The sequence below is a fragment of the Chamaea fasciata genome, unplaced genomic scaffold, assembly GCF_029207755.1.
Source record: "Chamaea fasciata isolate MVZ Bird 193981 ecotype frontalis unplaced genomic scaffold, bChaFas1.0.hap1 SCAF_7, whole genome shotgun sequence".
Classification (NCBI taxonomy): Eukaryota; Metazoa; Chordata; class Aves; order Passeriformes; family Sylviidae; genus Chamaea; species Chamaea fasciata.
Genome location: NW_027094092.1, coordinates 55679011 through 55697316, shown reverse-complemented (window position 1 = coordinate 55697316; position 18306 = coordinate 55679011). Strand labels below are relative to the sequence as shown.

The 18306-nt window shown below is 42.0% G+C and overlaps 1 protein-coding gene across 1 annotated transcript in view; it reads left to right on the top strand.

The window, feature by feature from the left end:
* BRF1 (BRF1 RNA polymerase III transcription initiation factor subunit) overlaps nucleotides 1-18306 on the top strand; it is a 172939-nt gene that overhangs the window by 113482 nt on the left and 41151 nt on the right. Inside the window, exons 12-15 of the mRNA XM_066188970.1 lie at nucleotides 11289-11350; nucleotides 13468-13549; nucleotides 13648-13703; nucleotides 15475-15731. Coding sequence (XP_066045067.1) covers nucleotides 11289-11350; nucleotides 13468-13549; nucleotides 13648-13703; nucleotides 15475-15731 — 457 coding nt within the window. The remainder of the gene's footprint in view (nucleotides 1-11288; nucleotides 11351-13467; nucleotides 13550-13647; nucleotides 13704-15474; nucleotides 15732-18306) is intronic.

Below are 18306 nucleotides of genomic sequence, written 5' to 3'. Positions count from 1 at the left end.
TTAACCCAGGTCATTCATTTCAGTTGGCAGTTGCTGACAGTAATGTTCCTTTGCTTGGCTTTATTTTAGCATTTAATGATTTTTATGTTGGTTTTGATGGCGTGAAGGGAATTGCATGGGAGCGTTTTGTCTGGACTTTAGTATTCTCTGCTTTATCTTGCTAGCAAGATTTAAAATCTTACTCCTTCAGGAGACAGGGCTTTTGTCTGTGCATCTTCCAAGCTCTTCCCTCACCAGTCCCTTCTGTCAGCTCATTATCCTGGGCTTATTTCACTATGCAGTTCATGATGCTAAAGTTTGCTGTGGAAAGAGTTTGTCTAGTTAAAACTAGCATAAGGAACAATCCATATATTCTTACCTAAAGAAGTAAATGAAATAAAATATAAATAAGTGTCTATTCCATAGAAGAGGTTGGTAGATCTAAATTTGAAATCATGGTCTGGTGGGATTTTGTAATGAAATAGTAAAGTGTTATCCAGAACTTAATTTCAGAAGACAACTCTAGTTTTGTTAATTCTAAAGAATCATTCCTGATTTCAGAGAAATTAGTATTACCTGTGGTGCTGAATGTCTTTAAATGAACTGTACAAAAAAAGTACATCACTCTCTCCCAGTGGGCTGTGGACATGTGGTCATGTTCCTGAGAATGGGTGCTGTAATAGTGTTTGTTGTGGGGAGCCAGGATTGAACTCCACAGAAACTATCGTTATTCAGTTAATTAAGGAACAACTCTGATACTATGCCATATGCTGTACAATAAAGGGGCTGCATGGCAGAAAGAGCAATGAATCCCTCCAGTGCATGTGAGACGGAGACATGATTTGTGACTTTCTGCCCCTGCAACACTGTGTAAAGTAGAGGCCTAATAAATTGAAATAAAGAATTAATTACATGTGTATGTGGGACCTTATCTTTTCCAGTGTTCTCTTTGAAATGCTTACCGAGTTTTTGAGACTTACTGAAATCTTCCCAAAGTCATTTGCTTTGCTCTGCATCTAATCAACATTTAAACAGGGCCCTTTATGTGCCTGTAATGTGGAGAGGATGGCCAGATTGAGGAGAAACTGTAAAATCAGCAATGCAGAACTTAGCTAAAATGACATACGAAGCATAGTCCTGTTAGTATATAAACTTTATGTACAAGTCAGATGTTGAGATTAATCATAAGGACAGGTTGCACAGGCAGATGGCTGGCCTTTCTGATAGCCATTAGCTTGAAAGGCTGGCTTTGAAACCGGCTCCGTGCCTCCTAGGTGAATCATGCTGCTCGGCTTTGTTGGGAAAGGTTATTTCTCCGGCTCCACCAAAACCTCCTATGCACAGAAGTGCTTTTTTCCACTGTTCTTGGAGGATGAGACAAATTATTCTCCAGGAACTTCTCCACAACTTTCTTCTTTTGGAGAATTGTGGTGTCAGAGGGCGTTCCAGCGCTGTAATGGATGGATCTCAGGCATATGGAGTACACATGCTAATTGTGCTGTGCTTGGGGATCAGTCTGTCCAAATGCCAAGGCCTCAGAGCTGCTGCAGGCAAAATGTTAAAATCCTTCTCCTCTGTCTACTGTGCATCTGGGAAAAGGTTCATTGCAGTCACTGAAACATAGGGGAGAGGAGGAGGAGGAGGAGGTGAGGGACAGAGCCACACCTGTCCTCCCAAGGAGTTTCTGCAATAGCTGTGCTGTCTGCAGTGTGGCCAGGTGACCAAGGGAGCTTGCTGTGCTCCAGTGGCACCTGGAGCCACCCAGACAATGCCTAAACTTTGGATTGCAGACATCCTTATATGCTTCATCTATATAGTTGCCTGAATGGACACAAAACTGCCTTGGTCCTTGGGGCAGGGTTCCTACACAAGCTCTGTTTGGTCCAGAGCAAGATAGAGAAGTACTTTATCACCTACATGTTTCTCAGCCATTAGGCATGGTCAGAGACAAAAACATAGCACTTCATCTAACAAAAAACTGTGCAACTGCTGTAATTTCTGTATTAAAGTATGGTCTGTGCTGGCTGCAGGTCTCTGCTGCATAATGACTGATGGTCTCACCACAGATCTCCATTTCTGTAGCTGCCAGAAATTCAAATTCAAACCAAGTATCTCCTACTTTCATGTTTGTAAAACCCAACTGGTGATCCTGATCACCGAACCAGTCCAGATCTTATGTGTCCTTTCTCTCTGCTCCGTGTCTCTGATGGTCCTGGCAACATGAAACTCTGCTCTGAGTCCAGCCCCCATCCACCTCAGAGGATTTCCTTTGGGCCAACTTCCCACCCTGCGTTGGATAGGGAAGCTTCTGCTCTTGCCTGTTATTCTATTTAATAATAATTTTTATCTTTTCTTTCCTCTCCCCATCTCTTTAATTCCCTGCTTGCTCTTTCTCATTAGCAGTGAAGGAAGGAGGAAGCTGGGTAACAAAATGAGAAATTTCTTACCTAATAATTTTCTTTCAGCTAACAGCTTCTCACCATTCAGCCTGCCCGGACAGTGTGGTAAATGGCCAGGACACAAATTGATTTTTTTCCTCTAAATAAAGACTTGAGTATATAATTTCATACTCCATATTTTGATGTTGTCTTAATGCTAATAATTTTCTGCTGCAGCATTTCTGTAGTCTGGGTGGCTTCTGGTGGGTGGTGCTGAGCTTGTCACCAGATCTACCATAGACGAGCTCTGAACCTCAAAGGAGGGGGTAGAAATCAGCTCCCCTTTGCTGAGAGATGCTAAGGGTGAGTAGACACAAGTTATAAGTGGAAGGTTCAACTCATTTTACTTTCTTGCTCATCTGGGTAAGTTAATTTGGTAGGCTGTTTTTGACCTGGAGCAGCTCTTTGGTGCAGTTTGTGTTGAAAGAGGCCTTAAAGATCATCTAGCTCAACCTCCCTGCCGTGGGCTGGGACGCCACCCACTAGATCAGGTTCTGTGTGTTGTATACTTACATGACTCTATACATTTAAATTTTTTCCTGGTGGAACAGAAAGTGGTACACAATTTAAAAAAAGACCAACGATAAAATAGTCCAAGCAAAATTCTAGGATTTGCTTTTAAGTCCTCTGTAGTGCAGAGCTCACCGTTGTGTTTTATTTGGTGTGGGGGTTTACAGGAGGAGATTTACTTCTCAATAAAACATTTGCTGGGGTGGCTGAGCTCTGGCCACACAAGGATCCTGGGCTCGCAGGGACGGACAGCAGAGCATTTAGCGCCTGCAGCAAGACCTGGCGAGTCGCAGAAATGATGCTTCAGCACTTAAACATTAAGCCAGCTGTTCCCTTTGCGGCTGGCTGGGGTGTAAAGTGCTCTTGCTGTCTTACATAGTGGTCTGTCAGTGTGGGGAAAGCGAGCTGGAGTGGGATCTGAGCCCGGCTGCTTTTGCTGTCGGCTCTCCAGGGTGTTGGCCTGCCCTCGTCCTCTGCCAGAGATAACAGCAGCGCTCTGCCCTTGTGGGGTTTGGAGAGGGGAGCTGATTGAGATGCTGATCAGTTCTTCTCCTTGGTCTCTCCCTTTGTATAAACTGTTACTCTTGGATCCCCCTGCACAGATTTTTAAAAAAATGCAGAAAATACAGGCCAGAAGGCACCCAAAAGAAGGAAGGCTGGGGGAGGGGAAAGGGGAGAAAAGCTGCCAAGAACAGCATAAAAGGCAAAGGACGAAAATACAGCAGGGAATTGGTGATCAGCTGGAAAAGCACAATAGGCACGGGAAAACTGTCTTTATGGTTTTCATTTCGAGAAGTTTTAAGTCCATAACTGTTCAGGCAGGTGGGGTGAGTGTATGAGTGTAGACTGAGGTGAGTGTGTGGCACTTTCGGCACTAGCGCTGTGGTCGGTCTTGGCGTTGCTGGGTGCAGGAATCACAGGCTGGAGAAGACTTGTGTCTGTGCATGGGAGCTCTTACAATTTCCAGGGTTTGGCACTGAAAAATGTCATTTGTGGTAGTTAGGTAGTATGTTTCTGGGTGAGTATTGGTCGGTTTGATTATTGGTTATTGGTTCCATTAGCAAAAGGTTACTCTTTTGATACCGTTCAGAGCAGCCGTTCTCTGAGCACTCAGTCATGGCAGCGGGGTTGCAAGCTCAGAAAAGAATGACAGGTTCCAACAAGTAGGTTGCATAAACCATGCTCTTTTTCATTGTTTTCCAAAGGTGTTGGGGGAACATGAATGTAATTGCAGAAGAAGAACATCTGCTGCTGGTTTTGAGGACAGTGTCAAGATGTTCTTCTGTTCAAAAGCCTAATTTTCAGCTGTATTTATTTTGGGAGGTTGAAAGGGTTTTTTTCTTAAGAGCTTTTTATGTTGTTGTGTAGTTCAATGAACATGAGCTTACCTTTTCAAAGAAAATTCTTCATAATCAGAAGGGTTTTGTTTATTGCTGGACTGGTTTTGTACTACCTGCTTTGAAAAAATATATATTGCAGGGAGGAAAGAATGGAGAGATTAACTCTTTCTCTGAAGCATTAAGTTAACAAGTTTCCATGTCTGTTAGATGAGTGGTATAACCTCTAACTGGATATAAAATATGAGGTTGTGGTTTGCTTAGATCCTCCGCGGACTATGAGGTGAAACAATGGCATTTGTTTCAGTGTGGATGTGCTCTCAGGAAAGCAGCAGGGTTGGTGGTTAGGTGCTTTTTTTTTTCAGTTTTGAAATTTAATTTATAAAAAATATGTTCGCTATCTAATGAAAGTTCTGTGAGAGTGACTGACTGCAGGAAAAGCTTTTCTCGTAATTTGTTCCCATATATCATTAAGCACAGAAATCTGAAATTCCGTTCCTGTGACGAGGTAATGGTTCTGAGACCACTGTAGGAAAGTGGCTGATGGGGGAAGGCTGTTGGGTGTCACTCAGCTGAGCAGGACATACAGAGCATCCGGAGCTTGAGTCTCAGTGTGGGGAGATGGATGCAGGCACTTAAAAAAGATGAGTTTCTAGTTCTGCGCTGCATGAAGGCCCAGTGTTGTAGGAAAATCTTCTGCCTACAGCAGATGAGCCCGATGCAAGTGTCTACAAACCAGCCAGGTCTGGCCCTGGGTGTTACTCTGCTTTGCTTTGTGAGAAAGTCTTATTTTCAGCAGACAGGAGTGAGGAAATAGCTGATGTGCTTGTGCATCCCGGCTTTTGTACAGGCTGACCTTGCACAGCTGCGATAGTAGAGTATGTAGAATGTATTTTTTTTATTATTAAATTGTTCCTTTTCCCTCTTTGCCCTTCATTTGCATCATTTTGGGCTTTTCCTCTACACTTCTTAGGGTCGCAGTGTGAGGAGCTGGCCAGTGGGCACTTTGCAGAGGCAGGGCTGTGTGCCCTGGCACTGCCGGGCAGCCCGGCGCCGGCCGGCAGCGCTTCCCACCATCCCTCGTCGGCAGGAATGAATGTTTCTGGGAAGATGGGGCCTCACTCTGTGTGGTGTGATGTGTTTGCTTTCTCTGAGGAACTAGCAGGCTGGAAACTTGGCTTTGGCTGGAGAGGACCCCTTAACCTTGCCTTGGCAGAAGGAAATAATAAAGTGACAGACTTCATTTATCTTTATGCTGTGTGCATGGCCTCGTGTGCTCCGTACACCACCAGAGCTAAATCCTGGTGTCGATTTGGCACTGTGAAGGAGTGGGCTGTAATTTTCAAGGTGGCTCCAGGTACAATAAAGTAAAAAACATTTTCTCTTAAATACGAGCATACGTGTCATGTGTTTTGTGACCTTATCTTGTCAGCAAGTGCAATTAGTTTTGCTCTGTCCTTAACGGGGTTTTTTTGTGGAATACTTCTTCTGTTACAGTACATGATTTCACTGCCAAAGGTGAGTTGGGGGAACTGGAGCCTTTGGCAGCTGCAGGGTGCATGCTGTGGAATGGGAGCATGGCTGGGTGGGCTGGGATTGCCCAAGGAGGTGCCTTAGCTGGAGCAATGGGGTTGGCAACAGCTTAAAACAGCCAGGATTACCTCCCAGCCTGCTCTGGAGGGAGGCTTCTGCCCTGTGTTAGTGAAACTTGCAGTGTGTTCTGCTCATAGGGCCCCGCAGACTCTGCTCACCCCTGATGTGTGGTGTGTTTGCTTGCACACCCATCAATTCTTGTGCTTCATCCTGTGCTGCTGCTGCAGCATTTTCCCGTCCATTTCTGTTCCCTGCCTGGTCCCTACAGCACGATCACCACGGCACTTTGCCTGCCCAGCGCCGCTCCCCTCCCGGTTACCCACCTTTAATGACTGTTCCCTTCATGCCCCTCGGTAAATCAGTTATCTCCCCCTCCAGATGGGTTTGTGTCCCCTCTGATCAGCTAATCAATTATTTCCTGGCGTGCTTGTGCAGTGCCTTTTTTAACACTAAGCCACTGCCTTCCCTTCACACTCATTGCGGTTCCCCAAAGTGGCACCGGCATCATCGCTCGTCAGCTTGAGATGTTAAAGCATTTCTGCCCAATGGGTCCCTCCGATGGTCTGCGGGAGCTTTCTGTGGCTCCCTTTGGATTTAATCCCTCCCTGGAGAGCAGCAATCAATCCCAGTGTTTCTGCTGCCCGGGGCTCAGGTTGTTTGGTTTGTTGCTTAAGGATTTTTGTAGCTGAAAATGCATCTCCCAACTCTTGACAGATTTTTTTGTGCTCTAGCCCCAAAGTATTTCTTAAATACTGCAAGAGCTTAGTGTCTGGTGGTGTGCCAAATAAGTGCAAAGATTCTTTGTTTAAACTCTTGCTATGAAACGGTGTGATGAGGGATGTACTTGCTGCATAGGACCAGAGGACCAAGTGCCTTTCTATTATATCTACTCTAGAGGATTTCCTGGGAAGTGTTCAGCCTCCATTTCTGTCTGTAAGGAAATCCTCTTATCTGGGCAGAGCAATAAATAGTGCTGCCTCCTGTAATAGAAACAGAAAAACATATTCTTCATGTGTCTGTTTTTAAAAATATGGGGTTTAAAATGTATCGGGTGGAATGATTCTTCTGTAATAAATCCCCATAATAGTGCACTGTGTCTACATTTAACTAGCTGCACAAAGGTAGGGAGAGGGGCGCAGAGGATGTGTTAGAAGACAGTTTAGTGTGTATTTAGTAATGATAAGAACAGTAAATAATCCTACAGGTTTACAAACCTAATCCCCAGTGTCTGATTGTAGCCTTCATGTCTACTGGAATTGGTTGGAAAGACGTTAAAAGGCTGTAAAGGGAGGGCTTTGGGCGGAGGTTATTTTTAAATTTTTGGGAAGCTGGCTGGATGATTGATGGGTTTTAGGTAGCATGAATGTAGCTGATTCAGTACCTTGATGGAAAGCTCTAGAAGCGCCCCTCCTCCTCCACTTAGTACAGAGATCTTGGGTGAGGATGGAGTAGGCTAGTCCTTGCTCTGAACTCTTCCTGGTGATCTTTTGTTTAAACAACTGGATTTGGAGGGAAGGGGAGGAGTGTTGTTGTTTTTAATGCCCAGCTTATTTTTTGTCTGTGCCCTGCAGTAAAGTGGTTGTTTTTCCTAACAGAAGAAATCCATGATGTCTCAGAGCTGTGCCACGTGATGCTACTGCTTTTAAATAAGCTCTTAAGAGGCTGGACCAGATGTTGGCCACATCTGTGTTTTTATTTCGTCGAACATTTCATTTCAACCCTTTTATTAAAAGAGAAAATGATAATTTAGAAATGGCTTTGAAAAGTTGAGCAGCTAGGAAATGGATTTGCTTTCCATGCTCTGCAGTGAGCTGTGTAGCATCAAGCAGACAGATCTTCCTGGCTAGTAGGGTCTACTCCCATTGGAAACGATTGCCATGGAAATTTTCATGCCAAAATGGATGTGCTTTATTTTGAATTGGCATTCTGTAATGAAGCATGTATTTTTTTTCTCAGTGAAAGCATTAAACTAAGGATTTGAAGGCACCTTCACTTCTGAAAAACCCATTTAATGAATGCCTATTGCCATGGCAGGAAAAAGGAAGATTTGCAGGCAGAGGGATATCCTGCAATTACTCCCTCTGCTGCTGTTACGGGGGTCTAAGAAATGCTTATTACGTGTAACTTGCTTCTGGATTCTTCTCTGCAATTTAACAGTTGGAGAATGAGTTTTCTGTCCCTGTTGCTAATTGATCCAATGAGAAAAACTGGCACCTAATTCAGTAACAAGTTATATTTAAAATGACATGTAAAATTGTTCATGGTGCCTGAAATTGCATCATTTTCAGTCTGGCATGTTAGGGCTGTATAAGAGAACAGGCACCTACTGTACTGTGACATATTAAATTTTAAACCTCTGATCCAAAAATATAGCAGGGTATAGGAGGAGCAAGGTGTAAAATGATGAAAAGCAGTGGCAGCTTGATTTCAGTGGGATGCTTTTATTGTTTTTAAGATGCTTTGACAGTTTTTACTACAATAAATATTGGATCAATTTTATGTGAAGTTGAACAGCGAGTATGTCCATCACCACTTCCAAGTTTTGGTTTTCTAATCTGTGATTTTTTTGAACTTACTAGTGATTTTCAAGGTTGACTCTGTTATTCCCTCTCATAATTCCAAGCCTATGTTGACTGGACAATTTAGTTTATCTGGTACAATGAATAGTGAAGAAAAATAAATCCTTTATTCATGCAGGTAAACAAAATTGAAAATTTGGGGGTTTTTCTCCCAAAAGTAACCCTTGAGGGAACAAAGGGTAGATAATGCAATGAAGACGGAGGCCATCCCCCTTTCTGTCTTACAACTTGGTGTTTAAAATGCTACCCAGAATATGGGAGACCCAGTTTAAGTCTCATTTTTGTATGAACTCCTTCCAACCTAGGGGCGAGGTTATCCTGATCTGGACTCCCCTTGCACTCTGCTGTTGAGCTGTTCTATGTGATGGAACATTTCTTGGAGCCAGGTGCACCATCTCCTGGGGAAGTGCCTCAGATAGTGGACTACAGTATTTACTCATTTTCTTGGTGGAAATTCAGCCATTTTGCTCTCTGGAAGTTTCTATCTCAGTTCCAGCAGGAGAGATGTACAGTACAGTCTTGCAGAATACCCTGCACTCTCTTGAGTGAATCCTCTCCATGCTTTGAATGATTATGCTTTGCTAAAAAAAATGCAGTCAGTTGCATTAAAAAGGCAGCGAGCCACCAGGATGTGTTTTGTCACCTTGCTTTTCCTCCCCATCCTCAAGCCAGGGAGTGCTTGGCCATGTCCTGGGGGTGCATCCCTGCCTGGCTGGTAGCAGGGTGCCTGTGTGAGGAGCTGCTGGCACTGGTGCAGAAAGTTCTGCTTTTACTGCACTGTGCAGACATCAGACCAGAAGAAAAGCATATGTACTGATCAATTATGTAGTTATTATAAAATCTTCTGCACTTCTAAAGTATTTTGGGGAAAAAGGGTTATAAAGTAAATCTGGTGCCTGGGACTAGTGTGCAATTAATTTCTAAATGTAATGACAGTGAGAAATGTTCTTTAAAGCCTTTTTGGTCAAATTAGCACCAGATTATCTGAACTGGTAAATTTGATAATACTTTTATGAGACTGTCTGAGGAAAAAAAATCAAACCACAGTGTTATGGAGGGCTGGAGCACCTCGGAAAGGCTGAGAAAACTGAAACTGTTGAGCCTAGAGAAGAGAAGGCTTTGGGGTGACCCATCCCCAGCCTTTCAGTACCTTAATGATCTATGAAAGAGCTGGAGAGGGACCTTTTACAAGGGCTTGGAGTGGCTGGACGATGGGGAATGGCTTCAAACTGATAGAAGGTTTAGACTGGATATTAAAAAGAGACTGTTTACTGTGAGGATGGTGAGACACTGGAGTATGTTGCCTGGAGAAACTGTGGATGCTGCATTCCTGGAAGTGTTCAAGGCCAGGCTAGATGGGGCTTTGAGCAATCAGGTCTGGTAGAAGGTGTCCCTGCCTATGGCTGGGAGCTGGAACGGCATGATCTTTAAGGTCCCTTCCAACTGAAATCATTCTGTGATTCTGTGCTGTTCCTTGTGATGAGACATTTTTTGAGGGGTTAAATCCCATTTTGCTTGTGGCTTGGGGTGGAAAGTATCCAACTTTGTGTTGATTGTTTAAGGTGGACTTTAAAAGACATTTGTGAGTGCTCAGTGGCTGATCCCAAGGAATGTCTGTTGAGTTGAGCAGCCACACCCTTTGCACCACCTCAGGAAGCTCAGACTTTATTCCTAACCAGGTGTTTTGGTTGGATTCCCTTCCTGTGATTTCACGTAGTTCAGGCAACTGCTTTAAACCCCTGACTTTTGCCAAGCAGATCATTGTTTTATCTTCTGGGAATGCTCTTAATTCCAAGCTTTGCTTGACTTTACCATTTGGTTGCCATGACCTGCCATTGGATCCTAGAGCTGCTGCTGTCATCACCCTCTGCTGGTCCAGCACTGTGCAGGAGCACCAGGCTGGGGAATCAATCCATTCAAAGGTTTTGGTTTGTGGGGAAGCACATCCCCAGTACTGTGAACATACCAAGCTGCCCTGCACCACTTTGGTTTAAATTTGTTATTGCAGGTTGTTGAAACTTAATTTGTTTATATTTTTCTGCAAGTGAACTGGTGAGGTCATCTCTTGTTTGATCTTTATTAGATGTAATGGAGATGACCAAGAAGATCGCTTCATTCCCCAGCATAGGGCTTTGTTAAATAATTCGTTTTCTTCTCTACCTGGACTACATTAATAGTGTATTACTATAGTTCTTCAGTGCGATGTGGAAAATCAGGTTTTGCAGCTGTATGCTGTGCCAGTCCCAAATTAAGCCTCAGTTCTGTGCTGTTATGCTTTTTAATGGATGAAATATTTGAAAATTTGTTTTCAGAAGTCATAATAGCTACCAAACTAGCAAAATGCAGTGAAATTGTAATTTCAGAAAGTCAAGAAGAAAGCCATGGTGTAACTGTCAGCAGTGGTCTCTGCTGCTTCCCTGAAAATAGAAAATATTTTCTAAGTCATAATTTACAGATAAATTACTGACCTATATGCTCTGACACAGAAATTTTTGTTATGATGAAAGAAAAGTGGTCATCTTTTTGAAATGGTTTCCCCAGCTTCCTGCTGAGCATTTCTGGCTGTAAATTAAAACGGGTGAAAAAAAAGGCAACTGGAAGTCTCTGGCAGATTTTTAGTACTGATGAAGACTGTGCTGGTTCCTGAATTTTAAATTAATCCAATGTGGTGAATTTGTGTGCGTGAAGTTCTCTATTGAAAATACTCAGCAGCACATTAAACCTCCCGGATGAAAGCAGAAGGATGCAAATCTCTGAAGGACAGTCCCGAAGTGTTACATTACTGCAGAACTTAAGTTGCAGTCGATTTCGGAGAAACATATGGGCTGATTAAAATGTGTTCTTTTCTGCAGGTGAGAATACAGGAGATGGTGAATTAGATCTGAGCGGAATCGACGACAGTGAAATAGATCGGGTAAGGTGCCCTGTTGTCCCAGGTGTCTCCTATCCTGGTTGTCTGGATATCTGAGAAAAACAAAATGGTTCTTACCTGGTTTATCCTCTTTCTGCAAATGCCTCTTCTCTCTGATCTATAGAGAGGTTTGAGCAATTTCAGTGATCTGAAATCTAATGTTCATGCAAACCTGTGAATTTGGTGTTCCTTGCCCAAGTTATATATATATATATTTATGAGGCTGCTGCTGCTGCTGCTTGCTTTTAACATGCTGGAATAATTATGTTTTAGAATGTCTTTTATTCCAAAGGAGAACTTTAAAAAGTTTAGTGGAGCTCTACAGTCATTACTTAATTAAGATAGATTCAACATAGGAGGCTGCCATAGAAACCAAACTGTAAAACCAGCATGTGCGGCTCGTATGTACTTCCAGAGATTTCTGTGATGTTTTCTGGATTTATTTTTATTTGTGTGGCAGCAAAAAATACCATTTAACATTGAGAGTGAGTGGGACAGACACATGACTGTGGAAGAGGGCTTGTTGGAGGCCACACGGCTGGTTCAGCTCTCTGAGCCTGATGTCCTCTCCAGCCACCATGCTGGTTTACATTGTTGTTTGAACACATAATGCCTGTGCTAAAAACTCATTTTGGGGTACAAAATCACTGAGACTGATGAGGTTGCACAGGAATTACTGACCTCCAAAATGGAGCTGTGAGGTGGGATCTGCTGGGCATTAGGGTCTCACAGTCTGAGCGGACATTGAATGGAGGGACCAGGTGACGGCTGAGGTTTTTCACCGTAGCCAGTCCATAATTTAAACAATCACAGGGGAAGAACATATTTTCTGCTCTTCCTAGGCTCTGTGATGAAGTCATAACTCTGCTTTTATGACTTCATGTTCATTTCTGTGGCAGTAGACTGTAATCTTGTAAGCCCACGATTATGAACTCTCTGAAAGCCTAAGAGGGATGAATAACTGAGCTAGGAAAAAGTGGATTTTACTGTTATGGCCCACTTTTAATAGAAGCAGATGAAAGAATGAAAATATTGGTCTGATAAACCAGGACTTGCACAGCCATTTGCTTGCCTGCTTAGCCCTGGGAGGAAGGACTCCTCCCTGCATTAGTTTCATTTGACTGGAATTATTTTTCTTATGAAATCCTAGATGTACATCTTACTTTGGAGAAACTCTTGAATGCTCAGACCCAAAAGACAGAGGAACCTCAGATTGCTTTTTTTGCTCTTAAACAGTTTTACAAGTCTCAGGTGCACTGCTTAAAATAAAGTGTCTTGTTCATGATGGATGACCTAATTTGTCTTCTCCATTCTGCTGTTCTTCACTCCCAAACAGCATCATCTGTAGAGAACTTTTATTTCATTGATAATTGTGCTAAATACTGGGTTTATTTTTACATTTAGGTCATCTCTAATTAAGTAATTGCTACCTATCTGTCTATTTATTTCTGTGATTCATCTGAATAGTCCTAGATGTATTTTACAGCTCCATTCCCACTAAAGATGTTACCAAGACTAGGTGGAGTTAACTATAAAATGTCTACATGTGGTTACTGAGCCCAGCTGTCTGAAATCTAGAGAGCTAAAGCTCCAGCAATCTGAGCTGGTTTCCTTCATGCAGATGTGGCCATTGAACCAATAATCTCAGTGACTCTGTGTAAAGCTTTGCAGAAACCTACCCAGAAGACACATGTTTTTGTTTTGGTCGCACAGGGCAATGGTTCCCATCCTGTTTTGAATTACAGACCACCATCAACACACAGAACTACTTGCAGACAACTACGTTGTCGTGATAACCTCTTCTATCATCTGTAAAAGATCATAAACGCAGGATAATTTGCTTAATTAACAGACCGTATATAATGAGTCCTGGATGGTTCTTGGTCACTTCATCATTGTTTGGAAACCAAGGACTGCTTTTTGAAAACAGGTTGTTGCTTGTGCCAGCTTCAGATGTTACTAGAAATGTTCTCTGATTGTCTTATATCACTGATGTTTTCTTTTAATGTATTTTTTAAAACGGGATATGGATTGACCTTGCCAGTGGTTTTTCAGTTCAGTTTTGCTCTGTGGTTTTCAATTTGATTTCTGAAAGTAGATAAATTTGTTTTTTCTTTTAGTATATACTTAATGAAGCTGAAGCTCAGATAAAAGCAGAGCTGTGGATGAAAGAAAATGCAGATTATTTGAAGGAACAAAAAGGTAAGTATGTAGGACTGAAATTTGCCTTTTGGCTGGTGTTGCTGAAATGTGCAGTCTTGTGTAATCTTCATGCTGGTTACCCTTTTGTCATCTTTCAGAAAAGGAAGCAAGAATAGCAAAAGAGAAAGAACTTGGGATTTATAAGGAACACAAGGTATTAAATTGTGTGTTAATTGTGTCTGTTTGGAAATGTCCTGGAAATTCACTATATCTGCTGATCAGCTCCATGTAGTTGTGTGGGCATAATGGTACAGGTCACCACTAAAGGAGCAAAAGCTACAGTACATGTAGCTGTTACTGAATTGCAAGGCTGTATTTTTTTAGGTGGTGAGTAAAACACTTTCTTGCCCAAACTTCTATTTTAAATTGCCATTATGAGAAAGTTCTGTGCATGTCAAAGTCAGAGCTAGCTCTTTGCATTTATGATTGCTGTTCTAATTGCTTGCTTATTAAAATACAGGTTTTAAGACGTCTGATTTTTTTTTTTTTTTAATGTGTGCATGGGGAATTTGTTTGTACTTGCCATAACTTCAGTGGCTTTCTTTGCTCTTACAATAATGATTTCTTTAGGAAGGACTGAACAGATCCTTGTTACAGTCACTTGAAGGGGTATTTTGTTCTACCTTTCATGCAGAATGCAGCGGTTATGTTAACAAATGGCATGTCCTGTCTCCATGTTTAGCAGTTTAAAGCAGCCTAATTGGCCGTATATTCACGATTTACAGCATTAGTATTTTGTGTAATTGAGCAAGTGACAAGTCAAATCTTCCACATGCAACTAAAACCCATGTTAGTTTTTAGTGTGTATATCCTCTATCTTTTTTTCTGACTAATGTGAAAGGCAGAGTTTCCTGCTTCCCCTAGGTATTTCAACAATAAAAACAAAACCAGACAATGAAACACTGTTTTATACTTCAGAGTTTCTCATTCATCCTGCGTTTATGCAGACGTGGCAGTCTACCAGCAATTTTCAAAATTGTATAACTCGCTGGCACTGCCAAGTAGCCCAAACACCCACTTTTTTGTTCGGACAACACAGGAGTTTTTCTCTAACCTTGTATTGTTTCTGACAGCTCGAGTGGAACTTGATTAATATGGTGCTTTCCAATTTCAAGGTAGCACTTGACCCATGTAGGTAAACAGAGGGGCTATTATCCATTAAAAAATAAATCTCCTGCAGAGCGTGGTGTTAAAACCTTCCTTTGAATAGGAAAATGCCAAATGAGAAACAGAGGTTCTGGGTTGGGGTTTTTTTTTTCATACCTACCCAGGCATGGGACATGGCTGGAAATGTTCTCCGGTGTCGTTCCTGGTTGCCTGGCTCTGCACAGCATCAGCCGGGCTCGCAGCCTGTGCCTGGGAAAGGCAGCTGCAGGTGACAGTGCTCCCGTGTCTGCAGCCTCCTGCTCCCTGTCCCTGGTGCCAGCCCATGCTTGGGAAGCTGCTTCTGCTCGTGCTCTGGGCCCTTTTCAGCGTGGGGGAGGAGTTGGGTAGAGCCTTTCCCACTCTGTGTTCAGGTTTGATATGAAACACGGCTGCAGTTCCAATAACGGAGTTGTGACCCAGCTTCGCTCTCGCTTTAAAGGCAGTTTTAGCAGGGGAGGGTTTTATTTCCATGCTGGGTGATGCAGTGAGGTCCCTATTCCTGTAACAGCACTTCACTTCCCCCCTTTTTTTTTCATACGTGAAAAATGGCCCATCCTTCTTGGGCATTTCACAAAAAAGCAAACACTCATCTCTTGGAGAAAAGGGACCCTTCCATCCCAGTGAGTGGCAGGAGATGGAGCATTGGCTTAGCCTGGGCACATCACCTGCATCCCCCACACCAGCAGCACCTGAGCCAGGACTGCTGCACTCCGGCTTGCCCCTCTGCTTCATGGAAACTTTGTTTGTATCTACATCACTAATTTTATATTTTAATTAAGCCAAAGAAATCTGCAAAGAAGCGGGAGCCAATTCAAGCCAGCACCGCAGGAGAGGCAATTGAAAAGATGTTAGAACAGAAGAAAATCTCGAGTAAAATTAATTATAATGTGCTAAGGGACCTGAACAGCAAAGGAAGTAACACACCAAAGAAAGAGGATGACAGCACTGATGACAGCACCAACACCAAGAAGCTGTCAAGAAGAAAATCTATTGCCAGTAGGAATATAGCCAACCCTGTAAACAGTGTGGGAAAAAGGTACTGCAATTGTTCATTTATATCTCTGTCTGTGAGACTGTCTATGTATCTTTCTGAGCCAGACAATGCAGGGACTGAAACATTCGTTTGAGGCTAAAATAATGTCAGGGCTCTGTTTTTATTTATTTTGCCTGCACTGTCATGGCGACACCTTATTTATAGTTCACATTTCAGAGGTCTGCTTTGGTGTGAGTTAATCATCCTGAAGCCACAAAACCCACAAAAAATCACTGGAAATTCATAAATGTGAATCTATCAGTCAGAGACACCTTTTCTTCATAAAATCCTGACATTTGCTGTCCTTCTTTAAGTTGCCTGTATGAGCTGATGTGACGCTAAATGTTTGAAAGCTTTGCCTTCTTGCTTGATTTGAAAACTATAGTTCCCATCTGTTTTGACAGCTAGCTGCTTTGATTAGCTTTTATTTTAGCTTTATTCCAAACTTTTGTTGTTAATTGATGACACAAATACAAAGCTTTACAGTAAATATGCTTGTCGGTTTCCTGGTCTGCATTTGAAAATGTTTTATAGTGTGATGAAAGCTCCTGTTCTAATGAGACAAATACTCAACTTGCTGGGCAGATTTGTAGTGTGCTGTAAAATGTATAAGGAGATTGATATGTCCAATCTGCAATATTCAACTATTTTATCTGTCTTTGGTTTATTGAAGTCACGTTGGATCATCATTTGAATCATTTTGATGTACAGTAATTTCTTACTTAGATGTTTTTTATTTATATATTGCCTGTTTATTTACTGCCAGAATTATAGGCCAAATGCCACAAGGAAATCTTGGTATTTAATTTTGAAATATGAAATGATGTCTTTGAACTGTTGTTCAGATTTAGCCATGTGTTGAAACTGGGTAAGGGATGCAGGAGGGCAGGAGGGTAGCCACCTACCTACAAGGTGTGAGAAAACATCTGTTTGTGAAAGAACAGGATACATGGGATACCTGAAAGCATGATGCTGGGAAGGATAGGAAGTGCAAATCTCTCAGAAGCAGAGGAAAATAAGGATGGCAAAACCTGACCCTTTATTTCATTTGACAGTGAGGCCAGAGGCACGGGCTTCAGTTTGGGTTGAGAAGCCAAATGCCAAAGTCACTGGCTTCACTGTCACCAGATACAGATTTTAGCAGTATGTCAGACGTATTTTCTTCTTTATTCTGTATTTTTGGCTTCATCCTCGCTCGACTTCTCATTCTCAGTATCAAAAGCTTTTCTTTCCAGCTGTTGACTCACTGGTGGTTTTAGGCTCCCCTGTAAGTTGCACTTAAGTTTCCCATTAGTAAGAGACAGGGAAGATGCATTGAGGATTAACTTAACAGCATTTAGCTTATGCTTTATTTGCAGTTAACAGGTACTAACGAGTCGTATTTCTGGTATTTCCAGTAAAGTGGGACCAATTCAGTTGTCTGAAATGCAGTGCTGGGTGGGAAGTAGGGGCTGGGCAGGATTCTGGTTGCATTTCAGAGCTCAGCAGTGACTCTCAAGTTCCTTTGCCACATCCCAACATTGTCACTTTTGAGGTTTGAAGAAACGTTGAGCCCTTGGAACTCCTGTTGAAGTCGGCATGTAAAACTCTTAACAGGTGTTAAACTCTTTGGAAAATCATGCCATAAATATTTAATTTAACAGTGGTGCAACTTGAAAAGGTTTCTAAATAAATACAAATCAGTATTTTCCAAAAGCAGCTAATAAAACGTATTTATTTTTCCTCTTGAGAGCCTAAAGTACATCCTTCAAGATGCATAACAGAGTTTGATGATGATGATTAGCAGATCTTGGATACAATGAATTTTGCAGCAGAACACTTCAGAGGAGGTTGAGGGTACATGCAGATAAGTGAGCTAAGAAGATTGTGCACTCCTGAAGTAGGCAGTGCTCTTGCTTAAATATTATCAAGGACTTGACAAACATTAGTTGGGCTTTTTTTTTTTCTCTTATAATTAAAGATTTATGACATACTTTTGATTTTTTAAAATGCCATGCCTTTTAAATGGCATGCATAAATTTCTGTGTTCTGCATTGTTCTTATATGCCTTGCATTCATTCCCTTTGTTCAGCATTGTTCCTCTGAGAGGTGAATGGCTAAATACTTTCCCAGGGATACAAAAATCATGATAATTTATATGCAATTAATAATAATAAAACTCCTGAACATTGCTCATTAGAAAATGAATGAAGCACGTAATGTGTCTTTTTCCAGGAGGCATTTGCAGAAATGGGATCATATGGTTTGAGTTGGAAGAGACCTTAAAGATCATCTATTGTTTTGGTTTGTAGTGATTTACAGGCCTGCATATTTATCTTTATGTATTTTAAGTGTTTATTAAGCTGCATATGACTGCAGTAGCACCATGAATAACCAGACTTTGATCCAGTCCTTTAGTTCATTGGAGTTGTAGTCTGATCTTAAAGAGCTATCTCTTTAGTCCTGATCCCAATTAGAAGGTGCCAGTACAGGGAGTACCACGTCACAGGATGGGAAACAAATACTCACTCTTGGTGATTAAAGTAGTGCTCCTGTAATGGTATAAAAAAGGATTTTTTTAGTATATATATATAGATTC